A 27,948-nucleotide genomic window follows, 5' to 3' on the forward strand; every position below is an offset into this window, starting at 1 on the left:
CTCACCCGGAGGGCAACCGGAAGCCAATGCAGCTCGCGGAGAAGAGGTGTTACATGGGAGTATCGGGAAACCCCCATCACAACTCGCGCGGCCACATTCTGCACCAGCTGAAGCCTCCGAGTGGTCCTCAAGGGCAGCCCCATGTAGAGAGCGTTGCAGTAGTCTAGACGGGAGGTCACAAGCGCATGAGTGACTGTGCATAGGGCATCTCGGTCAGACAGAGGAGAGAGAGAGAGAGAGAGAGAGAGAGAGAGAGAGAGAGAGAGAGAGAGAGAGAGAGATTCAGAAGGACCATTCTTATTTTCTAATTAATGCTTATTATGTTTGGTCATTCCCAAAGAATCCATTCAACAAATGTGGCAATGCATGCCCAATGTTAAGCAATACATGAATGTTTCAGCATGTGAAGAAAAAGACCTTGGCCCATATCAAGAGGACAATCACATGAGTTCTCAATGTCTGTTTTCTCTAGTGTTCCCCAGTATGTCTTTCAATATACAGTAGTAACAGTGTAAGCTCTTATAGAAGAGCCTATCAAATACAGTAGTTTTACAATACAATATACATTTATTGCAAGCATATTTTTCTCAGTGCCGCAAGAATATTGCATTCTCTCAGTATTTAAGTTGCAATATTTTTGGGCAGGGAAATGACAGTTTTTCTACCAGTCTGCACACTTGTTACTGCAGCCAGTGGCCAAAATAAGGCAGGCCCGTTTGGGACAAGGTCTCTATTGGTGACATAGTGAGACATACACAGACTATTTCTGTGGTGGTATCAAGAGAAGATTTAAGGAAAGGAAGAGAGGAAAAGGGAGGAAGAGAGGGAGGGAGGAGGTTGAGAGGTCTCTCGCAAGAAAAGAAAATATGAGTCGATCATGAAAAAATATTGGAAGACAAGTTCATCTCCCAGCAGAATGAATGATTATTGGGTATAAGAAAAGAAGAAAGTATGGTAACTCCTTGCAACAGGGTGGAAATTATAGTAGCAGAGTGCAAAAAAGTATGTGGAATTACAATAATGAGAAATAGAAGAAAGGATGTTCAGTGGAATGATGGCATAAAACTGACTATAGGTGAGAAAAAATGCAAATAAAATGCATCTGGTGAGAAAGGAAGATATTCTAAATTGTGCATAGAAATAAAAAGTTGCAAAAATATAAAGCCAGAAATGAGCAGTTCAGATTTTAAAAGGCAGAAAAAGTGCAAAACAGAGCTCTTTTTATGAATTTAAAAGTGAAAAAGACTTCTCAGTGCACAAATTTGAGTAGAAAGGTGCAGAGATTTGAAATTGAATGTTTGTGCATGTTTGCTGATCACGAAAAGTAGGGAAAATGACAATTTGATAGACATTCTGAAAACTATTGGCCTGAATGTATTGTTGTGCATTCTTATGAATTTATACTGCAAGCAAAGCGCATGTGTTAAACAGGAAGGCAAAGCAACTGAAGTTCAATTATTATTTGGAGTGCAACTAGAGTTTATATTATTATCCTGGTTATTTAGTATGCACTCTGAAGCTATTTGGAATATCTTTCAAAGAATATTGAGAAGGAATAAACATCAATAGATTAATAATAAACAGCTTAACTATGTAGATGATAGTTCCATTAGCAAAGAGCAAGAAAATTTTATAAACTTTACCTAATCAAGTACAGGGGTCTTCAGACTTGGCCCTTTTATGACTCGTGGACTTCAACTCCCATAATTCCTCAGCCAGGCACGCTGGGAGTTGAAGTCCATGAGTCATAAAAGGGCCAAGTTTGAAGACCCCTGATCAAGTATATCAACAAAGCAAATCTGGGCTAAGGATAAATCAGAAGAAGGCAAAAGTAATATATTTCACTGAAAAATAAAACCCCAAACTATTATCTCAAAAGGAAATTAAATGCAGGAAGGACAACGATATAAATAGTTGGACTGCATTTGGAGGGAAGATAGGGTCACAGAATAGAAACAGGAGAAAACTGAACAGGCAAGAGTAGTTTTAAAAACTACATCAAGCCTTAAGATTAGTGCATGATTGACATATACATCTGACATACTGCATATTGTTATTTATTCATTTATTTGTTTGTTAAAAGATGTATATGGCCACCCATCTTGTGGCATCCAAATGTAGGCAGCTAACAACAGAAATTAAACAACAACAATAAAAACAATACAACTAAAAATCAAGAAAAATTCCTGAGCCAGCAGAAATTCTGGGAGTTGAAGTCCACAAGTCATAAAAGAGCCAAGGTTGCCTACCCCTGACCTAGTCAGTCAACCAGGATCCAAACTTACTGTCCCTAGTGCCTGGGGGCAAAGCCAACTCTTCATGGCTTTCCAGAATGTTAGGAAGGTGGGAATTTGTCAGATGTCAGGAGAAGGCTGTTACACGGGGCAGAGGCCACTATGGAAAAAGCATGATTCCTAGATCTCACTCCATGGCACATGGACCACGCAAACTATCCAATCTAGTGGAAAAGACAAATATCTTCAGAGCCACCTGTGGCTTTATGCCATTTTACCTTTTAAAAAAAAGGAGTAGAAACATGAAGTAATGGTGAGAGTGACCTTGGGTGATTGGGCAAAGAAATATTGCCTAAGGAACGGTCAGATAACAGGGAGCAAAGCACATAGCTGCATGTAGGGTGGAGCAAAAAGGCTCAGGAAAGATCTTACCTAACTTATCAGGCTGTAAAGGTGAAGGCAGGAGAATTGTACTTTCAGATTTACACATTTCTGTTAACATAGCTTATCGATAAACCAGAAATAGCTTAGCTGGCTGCGTGTCTTGTCTGGTCTACCTGCTCATCAGAAGAATTCTTCAAAAGTGGATTTATACAAAAGAAGTACTTAAAATGTATGGAATGAGAGAGATGGTCCTCGAAAGAATGGGAATTGCAAATCCATCAAGAAAATGAAACTAATATTTATGACACCTGATGCACAACAAGAACTTTCAAATATTATCAATTAATTTTATAAGGGGGATTCAAGGGATACTTATGGATGCTGGTGAAAAATCTAAAAACATAAAAGTTTGGCAAAAAACACTGTACATCATAAACTACTAATAGACTAATAACTAATAAAGAACAAAATGTATTGAGGATTACCATTCTCGGCAAGCAGCATATTGTTATTTATTCATTTGTTTGTTTGTGAAAAGAAGTATACGGCCGCCCCTATACAAATAAAAGTGAATGGAATTATTTTGAATGAATATGAATTGAAGGAATGTGGGTAGGAGTATTTGAGAAGCCTGCATGGAATCAAGAGTAATATAGACACAAATGCTATACATATTATTAACAAAGGGGATGCTGCAAGGAAGAGACTGACGAGAAATGCTAAAGCTGGAAAAACAGATGATATAGTGGGAGAAATCTTAAATATATAGCGTTTGTCTATGGAATGATGTGATATTGACACTGACTCCCCTAAGAACTCAATACCAGCAATATTTAAGGAACTGATGCATTCCCAAACAGCTGATACTCCAAAACTACCCTCTAAATATAACAAAGCCCAGCCAAGCTATAAAGAAACCCACTCGGGAGATTTGACTTGTATGAAGGCTGCATTGCTGCGCCCAACAATGGGAAGAATGCTGTTAATGTTCCTCTTGGACAAAAGAAAAGCTAGCAAGAGTTAGTGTTATACTGGAAATAGTTTGTCCTGTATACCTCATCTGGCATTTGCAGAATTCTGAGTACAAGAGGTGACAATTAACACAATTTGGAAAGTGCAGAAAGGGACGGGCAGATTTTTTTGCTCGTCATCAAGCAATGTATCAACGAACATTTATTGTATAGGTGTACATTTAAAAGAAAATGTAAGAAATACTTGTAGTTTGCTCATGTAGAGAATGACTGCAAATCCAAGGGCAAAACAAATATAGGTAGTCCTCAACTTACGACCACAATTGAGCCCAAAATTTCTGTCGGCCACAGTTGTTAAGTGAATCACTGCAGTTGTTAAGCTAGTAACACAGTTAAATCAATCTGGCTTCCCCATTGACTTTGCTTGTCAAAAGGTCACAAAGTGTGATCACCTGACCCCGGGGACACTGCAACCATCATAAATATGAGTCAGTTGCCAAACATTTTTTTTTTAAAAAAATTCTCTAATTTTATGGGGACATTCTGAAATAAAAAGAGTAATTTAGGTAGAATGTTCATCTTTACTGCTGCAATTCTCCCCATGAAGGAGAGTTGCAGATTTTTCCATCTTTCTTTATCTGATTGTTTAAATTAATTGTAATATACCTTGCTGTTAGCTGTACTCCCAAGTATTTAACTTTCTTCACTGTTTGGATATTTATTTTCTCCACCAGGTCATTTTTCTGTGTATTAGTCATATTTTTAACTATCATTTTCGTTTTGTCTTTGTTGATTTTCAGTCCAGCTACCTCTCCGTATTCTTCTAATATTTCCATGTCTTATACCCGAATGTAACGGTTCCGGTAAGATAAATACAAGGTCATCAGCAAATGCTTGCAGTTTATAGGTTTCTTTCTTAATATTTAAGCCTCTAATTTGACTTTCCTTTCGAATCATTCTAGTCAGTACTTCGAGAGTAATAATAATAATAATTAGTTGGAAGGGACCTTGGAGGTCATCTAGTCCAACCCCCTGCTCAGGCAGGAAATAAACATTAGCGGCGAGAGCAGACACCCTTGTCTTGTACCTTTCCTAATTTGGAAGCTTTGTGTCACTTCTCCATTAATTATAACTCTCACCTCTTGTTTATCATATATAGCTCTGAATATGTTTATAAAAAAGTCCATATAGCCTAACTGCCTCAACATGAAATTCCAATTTACGTTGTCAAAGGCTTTTTTGTGCATCCAAGAACATCAGAGCTACTTGTTTTTCACTATGAATATCGTAGTACTCCAAAATATTCCAAATCATCCTCATATTGTTTCGAATTTGCCTTCTTGGTAGGAAACCATATTGGTCTACATGTATAAATCGCAAAGTGTGATCACCTGACCCCGGGGACACTGCAACCATCATAAATACGAGTCAGTTGCCAAGCATTTTTGATCATGTGACCATGGGGATGTTGTAATGGCCATAAGTGTGAAAAACGGTCATAAGCCACTTTTTTCAGTGCTGTTGTAACTTTGAACGGTCACTAAGAGAACTGTTGTAAGTTGTGGACTACCTCAAAGAAAAGCGGATGGGTCAAGAAGATAATTAAGCAAGTCACAGTTGTATATAATAATCAGGTCTACAAATGAGAGGCGAGACATTTAAAGAGTAGCAATGTGTGAAGCAGAAGCAAGAACAGTTTACACAAAGATAAAAAGGAATAAAGAGGTATGGTGGAACGGCACTGGCACACATTAAAATAAGCTGTAATTTCTCATTTTTCTTGCATCGTGTCTGAATTTGAGTCCCCCCCCCTTTTTCTGTGTTTTGCACAAGGTTGCTTACCATGAAAGTGAAGAATGTGTGTTGTCAAAATTTATATGGCCAACAAACCACCCCGCCCCCATCTAAAGTGACTAAGGGTCCAAGAATGAAACAGAGAATTAAAACAGTTTGTAAACCCCTAAAACAATACAGATAAAACAAGACAACAGTACACAGTACACAGTATGCACACAGTATAACTACAATGCGGGTCCCAGCCAATGTTTTGCTCATTCTGAATAGTCTGAAGCTTGGTGAAATGTTGTGGCCAATACATCAGCACTATAGTTCTTTGGATGCTGTTATACAATCAAAATGATCATTATTTATAGCAGGAGTGTCATGCATCATGTAAGCCAAGACAGCTGCTGTAGTTTTTATCACAAAAGGTTTCCATACTTCATGTTTAGCAGCAGTATCAACAACAGGATCAGCATATTAGTTTTATCGTGTGAGCTCATCATTCATTTATGAGGAAAAATGATGCCTGGCTTAACATTATAGTCAAAAGGTTAAATAGCTGAGTGTGGCTTTTTTTTGTCCATGCAGGCAAACATTGGTTACATTTATCTGTCAAAGCCACATAATTATTCAGATATCCTAATCCAGTAAATGATGTCCTTTCAGCAGGACAATTATAATTTGCTGCAACATTTGGTGGTACAACATCGTATTCATCAACCTTTGAGTAAGTATAGCTTATAGTTTCGGTCTTCGTTAAGATCATAGTTCAACATAAGTGGACGGGCCACAATCATTAGGAAAAATGCTAAAAAATGACAAGGAAGAAAGCTAAAAATGTAGAAGATACAAGTGGTGGAAGATTAAAAAAGGAGTATCTAAAAACAATAATATATACAGTGCAAAATAATAAGCTAAATATTTATGAGACTCAGAAAACAGTATAAACAGAAAACTGTATAAAATGGTAATCTACAAGGATGAGTATTAGTAAGGTAGAGGAAAGCATGTATGTATATAGTATATGAGACACTATACAAGTAGTCCTCAACTTGTAACAGTGACCAAAGTTACGACAACACTGAAAAAAGTGACTTAGGATTGTTTTTCACTTACGACCATTGCAGTATCCCCATGGTCATGTGATCAAAATTCAGACGCTTGTAAACTGACTCATATTTATGACTTACATTCAGATACTCGAGAACTAATATATATTTATGATGGTGTCCTGGGGTCATGTGATCCCCTTTTCCAACTTTCTGACAAGCAAAGTCAATGGAGAAGACCGATTCCCTTAATAACTGTGCTCCTAACTTAACAACTGCAGTGATTCACTTAACTATGGCAAGAAAGGTAAAATGGGGCAAAATTCACTTAACTGTTTCACTTAGCAATGGAAATTTTGGGCTCAATTGTGATCATAAGTCAAGGACTACCTGCATCTAACATGGAAAAGTAGGTGAGACATTAACTCTATTTTATAATAATGAGTATCAGGCACAAGTAATTTCCCATGGATTTGGGGTGTTGCTGCCCAGAAATTTGATTTTTATCCTGCCTTCCTTTATTATTGTTTATAAATAACTCCAGGCAGCAAACATACCTAATACTCCTTCCTCCTCCTATTCTCCATAAACCATACCTAACCCTAACCCATAAACTATACCTTTACAAATTATAAAAAACTAAATTAAAAATACAACTAAACTTAACCCTGAAATATTAATATTTGAGAAGCATTCATTTCCCTCTCCCCTAACTAAACTAACATTTAGTTTTCTCTCTTCTAACTTCCAGCTGTGCCATAAAATTTTGTGATTCTTTTAAAAAGGTCTTAAATAAAAAATGCTAGCTGCAATGGTTAGGGTAGTCTTTGTTCCTTCTGAGCGGCAGCTTTTACCGTACTTTGGAAACAACATGCAGACTATTAATCATTCATCAGGGATCACTATCATGTGCATTACATAGCAGTTTACATAGCTATTGATTGTATGATTCGTCATCGCCATCCCCAAGTGAACTTTACCACTGCCAGCGAGCAAGTTTAACATACCTACTGTTTCATACTTCTTCTTTATAACAATATAACTTCCCAAATAGTAAGATTTACTAAGCATATTAAGCTCCGCAAATCTGACAGGTCTGTCATCAATAGTTAGCATTAGTGTGGACCACAAGGTTTGCACGCTGGTTTTACAGATAAGACAGACTACATTTATCTTTCTAATAATCCTTTATTTACAAAATTTACACATTAAGTAGGCATTACATATAGGCACAGAATCAAGCATGCAGCCAGGGCTAATTTAAAAAAAAAAACAAACTTAAAACGGTAAGTCATTTCTTTCATCAACCTAAATCTAGAAACTACTTATGTTCAGCTTGCCTTGGGTATATTATCCCGATCTGCTTCTTCCACTCTACAGATTGACATCAACCAAGTGACCATCATCATTCACAGGTCCTATGGAAGTACAGGGCACTTAATGTATTTATATATATGGAGAGAGAGTGAACAACAGATCAATTTGAAATTAATGCTCAACACACAGCTGTTCTGTCCAAAGCCTGCTTTGGATAAAAATATGCAAGAAAACAAAAATGGGCTTTAGCTTTGACGAACTGATTGATAACATTTTGCTCTAAAATAAGATTAATTATACAAAGGCTTTGTATTAAGCTTTCTTCTAACCTCTTTTCAGTGTGTCCAACAGCCCATTGCTAGTTGATTCAAAGCTGAAATAAAGTACAAGCTTTGTTTTTGTTAATGCTGAGAGTTAGTCACGTATCAGAGCTGGACTATGCCTGTGGGTTTGTATGCTTTCAATTTTACTGAAGTCATTGAAAACAGAGGGTAAGTTACCCTTCTCACAACCACCCATTTATTCTTAGTCTTGAGAGTTGAGACAAGAATGTCAGAAGGAAATCGGTTCCCATTTGGGAACTCATGCACTCCCATTCATACTTGCTAAAGTTAGTAAGGGTATTTAATAAATTTGATAACTTGGGTATATTCAAAACGTTTACGCATTCTACTTCAGTTTTAACTATGTTTGTATGTTTATGTGGAAACATAATTGTCAGGGCATTCATCTGATGACAGGTGATTTTTTAAAAAAAATATATGTGTAGGAATCAAAGTAGCATGGAACCACTTACAAGAGGTTTAAATATTTGTTTATGGCTCTTAAAAACATCCACAGCAAACTGATTTCAAAGTTAAGAGTTATTTCAAAACCAGTTTGTTATAAAATGTTCAAAGAAAACTATGATGTGCCATTTTTTTCTCCTGCCAAACACTGATATGTAGTTTAATGGCACTACTAATTTTAAGCATGTCTCCAATAAGAAAAACTGATGAGCCGTTGTACAAACCAGCCAATGTATTGAGCTCCAACCATTTAAATAGTTAATTGCTTTGATCCAACTTGAAATATACGGTGCAAGTTACATTTGATGCCTGATTTTTTTTTTAAAAAAAGGAGGGGAGGCGTTTGGTTTATCTGGTACTAAGGATACACTTGTTTCTAAATAACCCCCTAAGCCTGGAAAGAATGCTAAACACAACATTCAGAAGATTAAAATAGTATCTCAAATAATTTGTATTTTCCTATACCAGGCACCAACTTATTCCCCTATCCACCTTTACAATCATTGCAGCATAAAGTAACAGGAAAATTAGTTTATTCATATTTTAATGCACTTCCAAGTTTTGAAACAGGGAAGATATAAAACTGGAAAACTGCTTTGTAGGATCCATGCATTTAGTTTAAATTTTCACTTTCGGGAACAGCTGAATCAAGGCATATAAACACGCACACACACACACACACACACACACACACAAATGGATACACAATTGGGATATTCGTAGAAAAACTGAAAAGCAAATGGCTCAATGAATAGGCTACTAACATAGCTGTCTATATTCTTTGCCCCCTAGAAAGCAGCAATGGAATTGATCAAAACCTAGCTGATCTTATTTATTAAATCAACAAGCGTGGTCAAGATTTCTCATTCAAGTGACTTTAAGTGCAACTTAGTGTAATTATGCATTTCTGGTCATTTTAGGTGATCACATAAAGAGCACACACCCCCATTTCCTCAGAAGAAACTCCAAGAGACATATACCTATTCTGTGAAATTCCTAATTGGTCTATTTCTTTTGGATTAAACCCACTATTTAAGTTCAACATTACACATCGTGAGTGTTTCAAATAGAAATGTTCTATACATACATTCTATGCATGTACAAAGATGTTTGCGAACCACGGTGCATATTTCATGCAACTCAAATGTTCTATTTGAAGCAATGCATATTTCAGCAAATGCAATCAAAATGTAAACTTCTAAATAATAATACATTGTATCTTAATTCTTTTGTGGTTGCTTTAAACTGCAGGATATACATAAAATAATACATAACCTGTATTTTTATCTCAGTTGGTTTTGAGTAAAACACAGTATCCCCCGCCTTTTTAAATAGTATCAAAATTCAAATTTGACCCCAAACCTACTGCCACAATGTGATACAAAACATTCCATGCACAGTGTTCTGATGACTTGGTTGAACAGTCTCATCATCCTGTCCAACTAGCAGCCCCTCCTATGTATCCCAAAGCTTGCTACAGCTTCACCAAAGATTGAGACGGGTTGGAAAGTAGATAAAAGAATTTGTCCTGACAGAACCTACTCGGTCTTCAGACAAAAAAGATTGGCTGTAACACATGGAACTCAAATAGGTCCAAAGTGGCTCAAATCACATACTGCCACTTGCGGAATACTATGGACAGAATTAATGATATTAACCAATTTGCTCAACAGATTTTAATCAAGCTTATAACATGAGGTATAATTACATAAAACATATAGTTCACATATAGGAACATGTTTGCACTTCTGAAACGCATCCCAGTTCTGTTTCAACACTAGACAGTCAGTACCTGTACCACTGATTTTCTTTTCTGATTTGTGGAAATAATAGTCAGCATTTCAATTTGGTGAGTTAGACTAGAATAATAAAAAGTAAAGGTTAAAATTCCTTCCTTGTATTTGATCTCCGCACATTATTTCTTGATAAAAGAAAAGCCAGCCACAGTATTTAAATGTCAGTTCAAAGAAATCATCAAAGGAAGTCAAGGCTGAACTTCCAATTGTTTTCTCTCGTTTGAAATCCCCTTAGGTAGCAAAAAAAAGTCATCTTGTTTTTATAAATATACATAAGCCAATAATTCACAGCCAAATAGCCAGTTCTCTTTTGTACAATATTTGTGCAGAGTTAGAATCATCTGATTTTAAGTCTTGACATCATCCATTCAAGTCCTTGGCATAATCTGTAAAAAAATTAAACAAGTATATAACTTCATTAATACAGATCATGTGTGACAAATTTCAAATCATAGGTAAGGGTTTTTTTATATATATTAAGGCTTCCATTCTAATAACTTTACAAAATATATGGAAATCATATAAACTTCACTAAAGTAATATGCCATAACCTGTAACACTTTCCATTTTGAAATCCAGGGACAGATCTGAGTTCGTTTCTGGTAGGGAAAATATGGTTTAACTGCCTCCAAAAGTAGACAATGTCGCACCAAAGTTTCACCCCAGTTACTCAGGAAGGGGGGGATGATTTTGTCACTGCGTTTTTTCTGTTTGTCAGCTACGCATGTCTCACTCTTTTTCTGCCAGCTGCATAGTAATCTTATCAATGTAACCAATCTTATCAATGTTATGGTTTCAATCTGTTTTTTGCTATTAAGTGTACATGTCTACAAAAAGTTTTTCTCTCTTTACTTTCTTCTCTTTGTATTCTGTCTGATGAGAGGATGTAGTCAGTTAAGTTCTTTTTTTGTTTTCTAATTAAAGTTTTATATACAGTAGAATATGCCTTGGTTTTCTTTATTTTTACCTGATGTTTACCATGCATCAAATGAACCACAGTTCATGGCCCTCTGATAGGGAATTATTGATTTATTTCCCTGACAATGGTAGCAGAATATGCTTGTGTTTCAGATGCATGTAATTCTCTAACGTGGTTTGATGCTTTAGTCACAGATATCTATCTGGACACAGCCGATTCGACCGATCACTGTGATGGAAGACAACGAATCTGTGGTTTATATATCTGAGAATCGATTTACAGGTTCAAGGTCTAGACACATTGACATCCGTTATCAAAATATAAGACAAATAGTTAAACAAGGGTTTGTAAAAATGCAGTATGTGCCTACACATGATCAGATTGCTGATATGCTGAACAAACCACTTCCTGCAGCTCAGCACGCTTCCGCTGCGCAAGAAGATGTGCCTTATCTGAGTCCTGCGTTACTGACAAAAAAGGGGTTTATTTATTTATTTAGATTTATATACCGCCCTTTCCTGAAGGACTCAGGGCGGTTTACAGGGCATTTAAAAGAAAGTCAATACAAACGTTAAAACAAATTTAAAAAGATTAAATAGAACCCTGAGAAAATTAAAACCCAGTTAAAATTAAGATTAAAAAAATTCTCAGCCTGGGCCAGAGAGCTCCAAGAGCCAGGGTTTCAGGTCCCGGCGGAATGAACGGAGGTTGGGGGCAATCCTAAGCTCCGCAGGCAGCTGGTTCCACAGGGCAGGGGCACCCACTGAGAAGGCCCTACCCCTGGGTGTTACCTGCCGGCAGTCTTTAACCGGCGGCACCCTGAGGAGACCCTCCCTGTGGGAGCGCATTGGACTAAGGGAACTTGATGCTGGCAGCAGGTGTTCCCTCAAATATCCCGGACCCTCGCCATTTAGGGCTTTATAGGTCATCACCAGCACCTTGAATCTCACCCGAAGGGCAACTGGAAGCCAATGCAGCTCGCGGAGTAGAGGTGTTACATGGTAGTATCGGGAGACCCCCATCACGACTCGTGCGGCTGCATTCTGCACCAGCTGAAGCCTCCGGGTGGTCCTCAAGGGCAGCCCCATGTAGAGAGCGTTGCAGTAGTCTAAACGGGAGGTCACGAGCACATGAGTGACTGTGCGTAGGGCATCTCGGTCCAGGTAGGGTCGCAACTGGCGCACCAGGCGAACCTGGGCAAAAGACCCCCTGGTCACGGCTCCTATATGGTCTTCAAAAGTGAGCTGCGAATCCAGGAGGACGCCCAAGTTGCGAGCCCTATCAACGGGGGGTAACACCTCACCCCCCATCGTTAGAGATGGAATAGTCTGGTTGACCCGAGATGCCGGTATGCACAGCCACTCAGTCTTGGCAGGATTGAGACGAAGCCTGTTTCTCCCCATCCAGACCCGGACCACTTCCAGGCAACGGGACATCACGGCGAGGGCATCGCTGGGTTGGTTTGGGGTGGAGAAAAAGAGTTGGGTATCATCAGCATACTGATGATACCCCACCCCAAAACCACGAATGATCTCGCCCAGCGGCTTCATATAGATGTTGAACAGGAGGGGCGAGAGAACCGACCCCTGAGGAACTCCACAAACAAGAGGCCTCGGGGCGGACCTCTGCCCTCCCATCAACACCGACTGCGAGCGGCCCAGGAGATAGGAGGAGAACCACTGCAAAACAGTGCCTCCCACTCCCAACCCCCTGAGACGCCGCAGTAGGATACCATGGTCGATGGTATCGAAAGCCGCTAAGAGGTCTAATAGGGTTGTCACTGAGTTTTTTCTGTTTGTTAGCTACACACGTATCACTCTGTTTTTTCTGCCAGCTGCATAGTAATCTTATCAATGTAACCAAGGTGATTGTCACGTCCAGCCATGTTACGGTTTCAATCTGTTTTTTGCTATTAAGTGCACGTCTACAAAAAGTTTTTCTCTCTTTACTTTCTTCTCTTTGTATTCTGTCTGATGAGAGGATGTAGTCAGTTAAGTTCTTTTTTTGTTTTCTAATTAAAGTTTTATATACAGTAGAATATGCCTCGGTTTTCTTTATTTTTACCTGATGTTTACCATGCGTCAAATGAACCACGGTTCATCGCCCTCTGATAGGGAATTATTGATTTATTTCCCTGACAGATTTTTCTTCCTCTGATTTAAAGGGGAAATCTGATATCAACCAATCAGTCCTAATAAGTTAGTCACAGAAACAGGGGTTACTCTGATGGGAGCAACAGGGAAGGGTGTGTGTCTTCCATCATTTGCAGCTGTGTCGCAGCCTAAATTTAGAGCCACTGGATTTGACCTTATTTATTTCTAATGCAATTTTTGGATTATAATTTATTCTTCAGTTGAAGGGAAAGTTTCTTCAGATACAAATAAGTATTTTTCTTTGGTGATTTGCATGAACTCTGGGATTGTAATATTTAGAAAAGTCTGAGAATTTGACTGATTTTTGCGTGCCTTGCAAAAAGCTGAGAACTAAAGTTATTAAAATATTTAAGTGGGAAAAAAATAACTTTTCTTTTTTAAAGAGCGAACAGTGTGGGGAAGCTGACTTGTGTGGGGGGAAGCTGACTTGTTTACATTATCAATTGTAAAACTAAACTTTGAAGGTCGATTACCAGAGCACAATATGGCTACTCTAAAGGAAATATTTGATTTATGGAGCGGTGAAGTGCTTGAACTTTTTAATTCTTTACAGTAACCAGAAGTTACTACTGGTGATCAACAAATCCCTTACTTATATCTGCAGACCTTGGCATGATCTCATTACTTTATGTAGTAGATCTTTATTTTAAAAAAAAGTATTCACAAACAAAATACTTCTTACCCTTCGCCAGTAAGAGCGCAGCATGCCTGGATGTGCCACTGGTGATCTTTAATAGATGTTAGTTTCAGGAACTGAGAAATTTCAGCTACCGTCATGCAGTTTTTAACATCCTGTTTGTTAGCGAAGATGAGCAAGCCTGCTTTTCTCAAGTCCTATATTAATATATATATATATATATATATCCTCAGTTTAATTTCTCTCCTGTTATACCACTAAACTATTACAATATTCATTGTTGTATTTAACACTTAAATTAACACTGATTTGAAAAACGCGGTAAACCAACACAAATTCTATCCAAAATCACACCAGAGCAGCCCAGTGTCAAACAATCAGAATTTAACTAAAAGGTCACTTCCAGCAATTCTAAGAAATATTTTTCATTTAAACGTGAATAACTAAGACGATAATGAACCATAGCTATGGCATACTGTCAAACATCCACTCTTTTTATATAATGTAAAACGCCTGGCTGAGGAATTCTGGGAGTTGAAGTCCACAAGTCATAAAAGGGCCCAAGTTTGAAGACTCCTGATGTAGGGATATCGTTGTTCAGAGAATGTTGGTTCACTATTAGAAAATATTGTGATGAATGCAAAACCTAAATACTAGCAACTTCTTAGAACAAAGGAAAAACGTTTGGTATTAAATTATTTAATATTAAATATGGGGCGAGTGGAATGTTCATTATGCTGTCTATACAGCTGTTGGTTTGCAAGTATTTGAGGTAGGGTGTGTGGATGGACAGACTTCTTTCCTTCAATGCTTATGACTTCCTATCCAAATGTGCTGATAATATTCCCCACCCATTTGCAAATGGATAGCAAATCTGGCATCTACCTTGTCAGTCATACCAACTGAATTTAATTTCCATAATACAGTGTTTACAATATGAGCATTTAAAAATAATGCTTTGATTTTTGATCCATTATCAAAAATTGTAATGTGCATAAAACCTTCCTTTCTTTCAACTTAATGTAATAAAAAATAAATGAAAGAGAATCATTTGACTTCTTTTATATGGCACTTTTATCCTAATATCCTAACATGGTCTAATATGTAGGTGCTATCAAATAAATGCAAATACCATATATCACTTCTGCTATCATCTCCCAGAATATACTTACTTCACACAGACTATGCTCGTGACAGTTTTAATAACAAAGTGTATCATACTTTTCCTTTCTCTTGAAATCTGGGACTGTTATGTTGGAAAACATAGATACTAATTTCTACAACTACACTTTATTATTTCCTTAAGTAACTTGCAAAATCTTTAATTTGTAGTGAAAAAGTCAGTCATAATAGATATTGTACTACTCTAAAAATTATTATTTAATCTAAAAGTTCCCCAATCTGGGTGGAAAAACTTTTTTTAAATACCATTCTGGAGGTGATTACCAACATGGAAGAACAATCAGAAACCAGTGACAAACTTAAGTATCAGTTTAGAAATTGTTTCTGCATCAGTCGAATTTTTTAAAAAGTACTTACCTCATGTGCTAACATTTTATACAGTTCTTCTTTAGTTACAGAAATTCTCTCTCTGTCTGTGCTATCCACAACAACTATCACAAACTGTAAGAATCAGAGATATTTGTAAATTAAGAATGTCCATACATATCTTGAATCTTAATCAGAGAAAGATTGAGGCTGTCTCCATAAAGCAAACCCTTATAAGAACATTATAATATTATAACACAATTATTATATATTTATGATGGCACACTAAATGAAACTGCCCAATCCAACAAGGAGTTCTGTGTCATTTTCTGGGGAGTGTATCCAATACGCAATTGCCATATTTTTGGCAGCTGCATTGTTTAACAGTATTCTATTAAATATTAGAACGTCATAACTACTCATCCAAATGCCCAATATAAAAAAAACATTCTTAGAAAATGCTAGCCTCACAACCTTGTTTTTAAGTAGCACCTAAGTTGTTAGGCTTTTGTTTCTAACCCAGTAAAAGATACATGTATTTTTTCTGGCAGTACCTTAATCTGTATTATTGATTCCATCTTTTTGTTTAATGTATTCTTTAGTTCACACTGATCCCAAAGACAGCGTGCTACTATGAGTCTGTGGCCTTCTGCTCCCCAACAGCTCCAGCCCGCTTAGTCAGCTAGTGAGGAATGTTTAGCTCTCTTCATAACAATTCTGAAATAAGGTTCAGGACACAATCTTTCCTGCACTATTTGAAAGATACTATACGATTTTTCAATTAGCTAAATCTTATGAATAATATAATTTCATAGCAGCTTCAGTTCATAGAAGGTCGGGTGTCATAGTTATATATGTCTGTCACATATAGGTCTAATGTATATGTTCTCCAAGTGTTTTCAAGAATTGTAAACCAAATAAATTACAGTTATGTCTTGAAAAAAGAGGGAAACCATCTTATTCCTCCACATGCATGCACATAAGCACACATGCCCACACACATCCTCTTCTCATCTACAGGAAGATGTCTCAAAATCTGCTCTATCATTTAACAGAAAAGTGAATTCTAATTTTGATTTTTTTAATTTAATTTTAAATTTAATTTTTTAAATTTTAATTCTAATGTCAAAGCACTTTCCCTCCCAAATGTATCTACATCTATTTTAAACGTGGTGTATACATTTCTTGCCAAAAAAGTACTTGTTAACTCTAGAAGTAGGCACTTTTAATAGGCACTTTAAATTAATAGGCTATTTTAAGTAAGCAAGTTCTTCTGTTTCATTTTAATATCAACAAAGCAAATTATTGATTCATATCTTAACGTTTCATATGAAATAACCCTCAACAATATATTTTAGAGTCGCCACATCTGGGGTAAAAAATATACAACCAACCATTAAAAGGCAGCAAAGAAAACATTTGCTACTATCCAAAAGTTGTCTGGGTTGCTGTACTTCAGATATGGAGCCCCTACTTCCAAGATTTCCCCTGTAGGGGTTATGCTCTTACCTCAGTATTTGTATAATATGTGTTCCATGATGATCGAAGAGATTCTTGGCCTCCAATATCCCACATAAGAAAACGTGTATTATTAACTACAATCTCTTCCACATTGCTACCTATTGTTGGGGAAGTATGCACTACTTCATTCATAGAACTGCAAAAGAAAAAAAATCATTTTCTTTTCTATGGTGATAGTGATCTAAGTTATAAAAATATATTTGCATTTATTTCTGAAATATTTGTAATATTATCCTACATATTTCAGTAGAATTGAATTCTGAATAACTGAGCACAGAATTTAATTCTTTATTCCTTTGGTGTATTTTTTTTTTGCAACAGTCTTAAAAATAAGAATGATTCATTCTATTCTAAATTAATAAAAATAATTATATTGCCAAATATGATTATTTGCAAATCTTAAAATTTCCTTCTGGGCAACACTGCACACTTGGGTGATGCTGAAATTTTCAATTTTCCCCCTCTTTATTTGAAGAAATGTTTTCTTGTTTTTGTTTTATAATTTTAATACCTAACGCCTCATTTAGGGCTTACACTGTAATTTTAATCTTTCTTGAAATCATAAGGTTGTGGGATTATACATACATACATACATACATACATACATACATACATTTCAGCCTATTGCTGTCAAGGGCAGCATTTTAAATTGACAAGGCAATTCAAATCACTTGTTCATGTTACTTTATACTTACAACTGATAAAGAATAGTAGTTTTTCCTGCATTATCAAGCCCAACTATTATCACTTTGTGCTCTGCAATGAAAAAAAGAAAAAAAGATTGGTTGAGCATATGGTCATGTTTCACACCTCACACACCCTTGCCACTGGCAAAAATGCTGGAGCTGATGGGAAATGCACCCCAAAATATGTGGAGGTCACTAGGTTGCCTGTCTCTAGTCACACATTCACAGATTCCATAATCGCCTATTTAACTGTTTTTAATGTGAACTGTACAAATAATCCTTGATTTATAATCGTAATGGAGCCTGCTCATTAAGTCATAAAGTTGTTGTCTGAGCTTGGTTGTTCTCTAGCACTGATGATGTTAGCTAGTTTGATAACGAAACTCCTGCGAGGAAACAACCAAGCTAAAGAGCAGCAAAGACCCTACACACAGACACTGTTTCCTTCCCTGGCAATTATTTCTATCTCCGCTCATATAAATCATGAGCACGTGGAACAGAGAATTTCAGCTTATCATACTACATCACTACCTGTATTAAGACCACCTTGGAAATAAACTTCCAACACATTACAGGTAGTCCTCAACTTACAACAGTTCATTTAGTGAGCGTTCGAAGTTACAAGTGACTTGACCATTTTTCACTTATGACCATTGTGGCGTCCCCATGGTCATGTGATTTACATTCAGATGCTCAACAACTGATATATATTTATGACGGATGCAGTGTCCCGGGGTCATGTGATCACCTTTTGTGACCTTCTGTCAAGCCAGGTCAGCGGGAAGCCAGATTCACTTAACAACTGTGTTACTAACTTAACGACTGCCGTGATTCACTTAACAAATGTGGCAGAAAGTTGTAAAGTGGGGTAAACTCACTTAACAAATGTCTCATTTAGCAACATACATTTTGGGTTCAAATGTGGTACCTGTACAACAATGTATATACTGCTCAGGTCTCTGGATGTTTTTTTGACAAAGAAATGATTATCCTATAGCAAAGAATGCCTGGGGACTTCAGAGTACTAATAAAATATTGAGGTGGCTCCACTGTCATTAATACCCGCTCTTTGCCTAATACGTATTTTTTGTTTTTTACGTTTCTATAATTCTAAAGCTTTTAATAGTAATTGTAATAATTTACAATATTTTGTAAACGTTGTTTTGTATGATATATTCATTCAATATTATTGGTTTTGTTTTCTAAATGCGGCCTAATATATAGTATGTAAAAAAGGTAAAGGTAAAGGTTCCCCCGCACATGTGTGCTAGTCGTTTCCGACTCTTGGGGCCGGTGCTCATCTCCGTTTCAAAGCCGAAGAGCCAGCGCTTGTCCGAGGACGTCTCCGTGGTCATGTGGCCGGCATGACTAGACACCAAAGGCGCACGGAACGCTGTTACCTTCCCACCGTAGTGGTCCCTATTTTTCTACTTGCATTTTTACGTGCTTTTGAACTGCTAGGTTGGCACAAGCTGGGACGAGTAACAGGCGCTCACTCTGTTACGCAGCACTCAGGATTTGACCCGCCAAACTGCCGATCTTCTGATCGACAAGCTCAGCGTCCTAACCCACTGAGCCACCGCATCCCATATAGTATGTAAAACAAACCAAATAAAATATTAGGTATTTTTTGTGTTTTCAATTTTATTCTTTCAAAATGTATTCCACACATTGTTATTATGAACTTTAATTTACTGTCTGAAGTTATTCTTCAAATGTCAAATGACAGTTATATACAAAATTCTGGAGACCCAGTAGTAGGGTACAAAAATTAGACAATTAGACAAATGTATAAATTACAAGCCTTGTCAGCATATCTTTCAACCAAAATTTAGCACTACAAAAACCGACAGCAGGTGGTCTTGGATTTCCATACCACATCTGCAGCATTGCCAAAAAGTGCAGTTTTACAGCTTCCTTTTAATTTTAAATTAAAGCAGTCGGTTATGACACCAGAATCTACACAAATTCTAGTTATTATTAACATGGTACTGTTTGTAAACCACGTTTTGCAAATTTTCTGGTTTTACTATATCGCATCAAGATTAACCACTATTTCATAGATAACTTTTAGGAAATAGAACATTACATCCAAATAGATAAAATTTGCATTTTGGATATTATATTTTGTTGTGAACTGAGACAAGGGAATTCTTGGTTACCTAAAGCCTGAAAATTATAAATATCAAAGGTTAAATTGGAATATTGATGAGAAACTAAAAATTGGGTAAAAATTAATAACAGGATATGGATTGTTTATGAAGAATGAATGTAATTAAGATACATATAAGCTAAAATATTATTGATAAATGTAATAATGATGTTTTTAATAAGTAGATATAAGAACTGTACTAGCTTGAATACAAGACAGTAAATGTTAAGGGAAAAAAGAGAAAAAATATCTGATGTTGTAACTTGAGATCTGTACAAAAGATTTTGTTATCTAATTATTGATTAACCCAGTCACCACGTTGCTTTTTAAATACTTAAATGTAAAAATTAATAAAACATTATTTAAAAAAGATTAAACACTATTTCAGATTTGGAATCTAAAAAAGAAATACTCCACATTTGCCCAGGTTCGCCTAGTGCGCCAGTTGCACCCCTATCTGGACCGAGATGCCCTACGTACGGTCACTCATGCACTCGTTACCTCTCGGATAGATTACTGCAATGCTCTCTACATGGGGCTGCCCTTGAAGACCACCCGGAGGCTTCAGCTGGTGCAGAATGCAGCCGCGCGGGTAGTGATGGGAGCATCCTGATACTCCCATATTACACCCCTCCAGCGTGAGCTGCATTGGCTACCAGTTGTCTTTCGGGCGAGATTTAAGGTGCTGGTACTTACCTTTAAAGCCCTACATGGCTTAGGCCCGGGATATTTGCAGGACCGTCTGCTGCCGGGGACTTCCCATCGCCCAGTGCGCTCACACAGAGGGCCTCCTCAGGGTGCCGTCGGCCAGACAATGTCGGCTGGCGACCCCCAGGGGGAGGGCCTTCTCTGTGGGAGCACCAGCCCTTTGGAACCAACTCCCCCTTGAGTTTTGGATGGCTCCGGACCTCCGGTCCTTTCGCCGCAACCTCAAAACTTTCCTTTTCTATCAGGCTGACCTGGATTGACGACGGGTTTTTAAAATGTTTTAATTTTTAACTGTGTAGTTAATTTATTTTGGGGCTGTTATTTAATTCTTTTTTAATTTTTGTATTGTTGTTTTTATTGTTGTTAGCCGCCCTGAGTCCTTCGGGAGATAGGGCGGCATATAAGTCCCAAAAATAAATAAATAAATAGTAGTAATAAAGGCAGAGAGTTACTGTGGTTTCATAGTACTGAACCATAATTCAATGCTACATTCAAATTAAACCAATAATAACCCTAACACAACACTAGTTCCTTTACTTTGATTGTTGGTAGAGTTAGTGCAGATGTTCAATTAATATTGTTTTATCTATGGAGCCTCAATTCTCTCCCCACAGTGTGAACTGAGAATTCAAGCTAAAAAACACACAATTAAAAAAAATTCTACCAAGCACATCATTTTTTAGATATTCAGATAAATTTTCTACTGAGGTTCCCTTAATGTTAGAATTCTTTGAAATATTATGATTAAAATCAACTACATTACTTTAAATGGAGAATATAAGAAAAAAATCTGTATAATTTTTTAAAAGTGGAAGCACTAGCTTCAAATAGGATCCATAATAAAAGTTATGGTTATATATATTCCACTAAAACTGAATTCAGATGTCAGATTAAATCAGTTTTTAATATATTTGAAACAGAAATTTTCTGTTACATTTCAGTTAACTACTTTCTTCTGACAGATCCATTATATGCAGAATTATATCAGACAACTTTTTCACCAATGCACAATGCAGAAAGAAAGGTGCACTTCAAATGTAGTATTTATTATTTTCACACACTGGTTTGCTGTCTTGGTTATATGTGAAAGGTACTACTGAAGTGGACTGGACTAGGATAAATTTGTTAATATAAGTAATCCTCGACTTAAAAAGAGTTCATTTAGTGACCATTCAGTTACAACAGCACTAAAAAAATGACTTATGTCTGTTTTTCACACTTACAACAGTTGCAGTCAAGTGATCAAAATTTGGACCCTTGGCAACTGACCCATATTTATGACAGTTTCAGTGTCCCACTCATGTGTTGACCTTTTGTGACCTTCTGACAAGCAAAATCAATGAGATTCACTGAACAACTGCAGTGATTCACTTAACAACTGTGGCAAGAAAGGTGGCAAAATGGGGAAAAGTTCTCTTCATAACTGTGTCGCTTAGCAATGGAAATCTGGGGCTCAGTTGTGGTCTTAAGTCGAGGACTAACTGTTCTTGATCTCAAAAATTTAACAAGCATCAATTGCTTGAAACTGAGAGTCCATAAGTTACCAAAAGACCATGTGCACACTGCTATGCCATCATTCCCCAAGAGGGCCCCCTCAAAAATCCCACAAACACCAACAGCTGAATGGTACACAGCTAGAAAAAGCATATTGCCCAAATTACTGGATTTTTTTTTTGTCTCACACTTGTTTATATGTATGGCCCTTGGTTTCTGAACTTGTGTTAGACAAGGGGAAAAAATGCAACTAGAATTGATTTAATGACTGCTTATTTCCATATGAAATAATGTTAAATTTTCTCAAATAATGCAAAACGCCTAAACATACAGTTAAGTATTAAATAGGCTCCTTAAAAAAACCTAGCTTGCTGGGTATTTCCTCATTTGTGGTTCTTCCTGTCCAAACAAGGAGGATATGTAACTACAGTGATCCTGCATTACTATGCGTATTATTTAATAATACAGGGGTTGGATTCTGAAGAGAAAAATTTCAACTTGTGTAAAATATTCTTTGGTTGGGCTGTTTACTAATGGCTCTTTGGCAGTTTCTTGATTGGGGTACTGCTTACTTGATTGTTGGTCTGAAGTTGACCTTGGAGATAATCTATGCTGATCTGAGTGCTGATTACTGATGGAGACACGCTGGAGCCGCCTTCTCTTTTGGGCCTCCCAGAACAGCCCAAGCAAAGAATCCCTAAGACTGCCCCCACCCACACAGACAGGCAAGACACCAGAATATAAACCAGGGGTCTTCAAACTTGGCCTTTTTATGACTTGTGGACTTCAACTCCCAAAAATCCTCAGCCAGCATGCCTGGCTGAGGAATTCTGGGAGTTGAAGTCCACAAGTCATAAAAAGGCCAAGTTTGAAGACCCCTGATATAAACTGACAGCAAACAGCACTCCTTACTAGCACTGATGATATTACCTAGTTAGGGTAATGCAAGAAAACAAGCAAGCTCAGAGTGCACCAAGGACCCCTTATTTCAATCCTGAGCTACAAATATTCTTCTTCATTCGTATCATATGCCTCTGTCCAGGATAAAGGCTTTCTTTCAAATATCTTATTTCTCTAGGTAGCTTTACTGGTGCCCATATTATTACTTTTTGGTACCAGATTAATATATCTCCCCAGACATTTTCATACTGTAATACCCAGATTTTGGCAGTGGTGTATTTTTTAACTTGGTGCTAAATGGTAACGATCTAGTATTGGAATTTTATTATATTTTGACCAACGCTAGGTGCATTCACTGGTTGTTTTATGTAGTGCACAATTTTATTTACAGATAGTAATTTTACAGTATTTTGTTTTGAGTTTTATTATGTTATCTTCTTGGAGACACTAACTTGATGGCACATAATTGGTAAGTTTAATTCCACTGCAATATATCTAAATATTTATTTAATAAATAGCTTTTTATTCTAAATAATGGAATAACTATAATGCAGAAGTGCAGATCAGCTGTTGTATTACATTTAAAAGCAATCATAGTAGTTACCACATGACTGACAAGGTATGTGCAATAACAACATGAACTAATTTCTCTCAATTACCTCCTAAGGGAAAGAAATAATGGCAAAGCAATGACACAGGATGCTTAAAGATTAACATTAAAATTTTCTTCTGCAAGACCCAAACATTTGAGTATTTCAACTTTAAGTGAAGCTCAGTCACTAGTCTTCATGTGCTTGACAGTATAAAACATTTTATTTGCAGAGGTAGTCCTCAACTTACAACCACAATGGAGCCTGGAATTTTGATCATAAATCATTGCAGTTGAGGATTGTGACTGGGCTCCATCATAAGAGCAATTTTACAATGATCATAAAGTGAGCCGACAGTTATAAAGTTAATCTCATGGTCATTGGGCAAATCCATTCTTCCAAATGGCATTTTTTGCTGGAAACCAGCAAACATTGTGACAAATCACAATCAGTTGTAAATGTGAGCCAGTTGCCAAACACCCAAAATGTGGTCAATGATTGGGGGGGAGGGGGGAGCAGCAGTCATAACTTTTGAGGACAGGTCGTAAGTAACTTTGGAAAAGTCCATCATAACTTTGAACGGTCATTAAACAATTAATTCTATATCAAGGATACTGTATATATAATAACATTATCAGAGTTTTTCTTTAAGTCTGAAAAGCATAAAAGTAATGGATGAAATAAGTCAGTCTTACAGTTTCAGAACAATGCATAAGTTGTCTATGTACCCAAACATACACACAGCAGAATTCCTATTTGCCCAATTCTTCCCCTTTCAGTTAAGGTCCTATTACAGCATTTCAATTATTGATGGGGCAGAAACAAGAGAGCTAAATTCTCAGCTCTCAGAGTTGGTTTCAGGTGGCACCTGCTCAGATAACACAGCTCAAACCCTGCAAGAAGCAAACAGTGTTTTTCCCCCTTAAGTACATAAAAGATGAAAACAGAAAATAACCAAAATCAACCTCCAGAATTCTCTAGATAAAAGGTAAATATTTAGAAACTCTCTTATCTAATTCTTTCACACCGTCCCTCTGAACTATTTCCATGTTTTTCAAGCTTGTTTTCAAAGGAAATTCTGTATTTGACAAACAAATGTATGATATTCCTTAACAATTTGTTATACTACACAATTAATACTATTCTGTGATTCTTACACTATTTTATATTTAATAAAGGCTTGATGATACATGTTTAAATGTAATTTCAATACATTAAAATGAAGATTCTGTAACTTTATAGAACTATCTTGTTAAACTACAAACCTGTAGCAAACCCAAACTTATCATTTTATCATAGCCTTAGTGCCCACCTAAAAAAAAGCCAGTATTACATCACACATTCATAAATCTCTCTCCTGACATTCAATCACCACAACTTATTTTTATTTTATTTTTTTAATCCCATTTATATCCCGCCCTTCTCCGAAGACTCAGGGCGGCTTACACTCTAAGCACAAATCAATGTGCTTAGCAATAGCCTTCATTCTATGTATATGCCTGCTTATTAGGGCTTTCGCCCCCCCCAAGCGGCATTATTACAAAGTCAGCTTATTTTGGCACACTTGAAAAAATATTTCACCTAAGGAGGTAAAAAATATCCTGCTGAATTTGACTACAGGCCTAATAGTCCAGCAAGATGCATATGAAAAGTCACAAGGAGCAAACTGGTTTAAAGAGGAATTTATCTGTTAACATGTTACTATTGCTGTGCTCCCTCAGCCTCCACTGAATAAACCACAATGGTGAAATCCAATGTTTCTCTTTATTTTTTAAGCAGCAAAGTAAGGTTCAAAACAGTATCCCAAACCACTATGTCTTTACTGTTAAAATTTAAGCCAACATGGGAGGCATTCTGGAAAAGAAAGCGGTAAACCATCATTTCAAGTATCCCATGTTTTCAGGGGTATAAGTATGTAATCTATAAAAGGTAAAAACAAGGTGCCACAAGTGGCTGGCCAAGGTGGTTATTAACAGTGTCACACACTGCTACTATACTGCCATTTTTAATACAGTAGAACCTTGATTCAACTGCTTTGAAACTCATCACATGTGATACTCAACGCATTTTGACATGAGAATTTTGTCCCAGTAGTCATCATTTGTTCGGTGCTCAACTTACAAGCTAAAACTTGTTGGTATTGGCTGCCTTGTGACACACTACATTATTCCTTTTGGGGAAAATATGTTTGCACTCAGGCAGGTTGTTCCACTGGTTAATTGTTCTAACTGTCAGAAAGTTTCTCCTTAGTTCTAGGTTGCTTCTCTCCTTGATTAGTTTCCATCCATTATTTCTTGTCCTGCCTTCAGGCGCTTTGGAGAATAATTTGACTCCCTCTTCTTTGTGGCAGCCCCTGAGATCAGTGGCGTAGCGTGGGGGGTGCAAGGGGGGCCGGCCGCACCGGGCGCAACATCTGGGGGGGGCGCGCTCGCACTTGCAGCTCTCTGCCCCTGCCTGGCTCACTCTCTCTCACTGCGGTGCTGGCTGTGCGAATCCGATCCAAGCCACTGGGTCGCCACCCACTGTGGAGGGGGGAGGGGTGCAAATTACTTGCCTTGCCCCGGGTGCTGACAACCCACGCTACGCCACTGCCTGAGATATTGGAACACTGCTATCATGTCACCCCTCGTCCTTCTCTTCATTAGACACTAGTCCAGGGGTAGGCAACCTTGGCTCTTTTATGACTCGTGGACTTCAACTCCCAGAATTCCCGAGCCAGCCTGGCTCAGCCTGGAAACATCACCCTTTCTCCTCAGCATGGCTGGCTGAGGAATTCTGGGAGTTGAAGTCCACGAGTCATAAAAGAGCCGAGGTTGCCTACCCCTGGACTAGACATACCCAATTCCAGCAACCATTCCTTATGTTTTAGCCTCCAGTCCCCCTAAGTCATCTTTGTTGTTGCTGTTCTCTGCACTCTTTGTAGAGCAGGGGACTTCCAACTTGGCCCTTTTATGACTTGTAGACTTCAACTCCCAGAATTCCTCAGCCAGGCACGCTGGCTGAGGAATTCTGGGAGTTGAAGTCCACGAGTCATAAAAGAGCCAAGGTTGCCTACCCCTGGACTAGACATACCCAATTCCTTATGTTTTAGCCTCCAGTCCCCCTAGTCATCTTTGTTGTTGCTGTTCTCTGCACTCTTTGTAGAGTTTCGGCTATGGGGCTCTAACTAACTCTGACTTCTTTCCCCCAAAAGCGGTGCTGGGCGTTTCCCAGACGCGTTGCAACTCAGCCTCCACAATCCCATCGGCCAACAAGGCCAGGACGCGTTGGAGAAGAAGCCCCAAAGCACCCGGTTTTGGCAGGAGGTTCCCGGGATTAGACGCCGGGAACCGAACCGGACGCCTTCGAAGCAGTCTTCTCCTTCTCCTTCCCCCGAGCTCCCCACCCCTTTTTTTTACAGGGGTCGTCCTAGCTTCCACAGGGCCAGGTCAGCCTCCCCCCCCCACACACACACGGCCTTCCTTCTCACCCTGGTGGTTAAACAGCCTCCATATCCGGGTAAAGAGGATTCCCATGCTCAAGCGGCCGAAGCTCTGGCTGCCCCTCGGCAGCTCCCCGCGCCCCGCAATCTCGGTCTTCGCGCTCTTCCGCCCGGGCACAGCCCGAGGCGGCTCACTGTCGGGCCCAGCGCCCCGGCAGGGCCCCGTCGCGTGGAGGAAGAGCAGACAACAACAAGCAGGCCGACGCGGACGAAAGGAAGCGGTGCAGGCCCCGCGCCCTCGAGGCCGTCGCCGTCGTCGTGGTCACCCGCAGCAACGCAACCGCGCGCCCCTGGCCGCTCCTCACGGACATTGCCGCCGGCCTTGCCGCAACTTCTTAAGGGCCTCCTTCTTAGGCTTCGCTTATTCCGGGCCTAAGCGGTCTTAAGGGAGAGGACGGCTGCCGTAGAATGAGCCTCGCCGGACACCGTCCGGGAGGCGCGTAAGGCGCGCGCCGGAACAATTTTGCCGGGCCCACGGGCGCTCGCTCGCTCGCCCGCCCGCGCGCGCGCGCGTGCGTCTCCCTTTCTGTTTTCCCTGCGCGCCAGCGATCTCTCGCTTTTTGGGGTAAGAGGACAGATGGAGCAAGCATTGGTAGGCGGGGCTACAGAAGAGGGACGCTCATTGGCGCGCTTGAGTTCCTCGCTGACGATTACAAACCTAGAAATGCTGTCTCTTCGATTAAGCTCCCTCTTTGTGATTGGACGAGAAGCGCTTCTGGGCGGAGCTTGGTTAAACAGGCAGGTTCGTTACAGCTGGGCTGGGGGCTACAGGGAAGAGCGAGGCTGGGTGTCATTTTAAAAAAAAACGAAGCAAAACAAAAGCGGCGGAACTCGATTATCGCCGCCTTGTTTCGATAACTTGAAGGAAGAAAATGCGGTTACTTCTGAAGGGGAAAAA

At 38.5% G+C, this 27,948-nt stretch overlaps 1 protein-coding gene across 3 annotated transcripts; it reads right to left on the reverse strand.

Moving 5' to 3' along the window:
- Positions 1–7,594: 7,594 nt before the first annotated feature.
- Positions 7,595–27,550, reverse strand: ARL5A (ARF like GTPase 5A). Of its 3 annotated transcripts, none has more exons than XM_083350486.1 (7): positions 27,039–27,550; positions 24,312–24,462; positions 17,735–17,795; positions 17,028–17,175; positions 15,570–15,653; positions 14,076–14,227; positions 7,595–10,707 (listed from the first exon to the last, which is right to left on the reverse strand). In XM_083350486.1, exons 4-7 carry the CDS (start codon positions 17,169–17,171, stop codon positions 10,659–10,661), a joined length of 429 nt encoding a protein of 142 aa, XP_083206612.1. In that variant the 5' UTR covers positions 17,172–17,175; positions 17,735–17,795; positions 24,312–24,462; positions 27,039–27,550; the 3' UTR covers positions 7,595–10,658. The 3 variants fall into 3 exon arrangements, with proteins under 3 accessions (XP_083206612.1, XP_083206611.1, XP_083206610.1); XM_083350485.1 differs by lacking the exon at positions 27,039–27,550 and adding an exon at positions 25,691–25,911; XM_083350484.1 differs by lacking the exon at positions 24,312–24,462.
- Between the last annotated feature and the right edge of the window lie 398 nt (positions 27,551–27,948).

The sequence above is a fragment of the Vipera ursinii genome (assembly GCF_947247035.1).
Source record: "Vipera ursinii genome assembly, chromosome: 1".
In the NCBI taxonomy this organism is placed as follows: Eukaryota; Metazoa; Chordata; class Lepidosauria; order Squamata; family Viperidae; genus Vipera; species Vipera ursinii.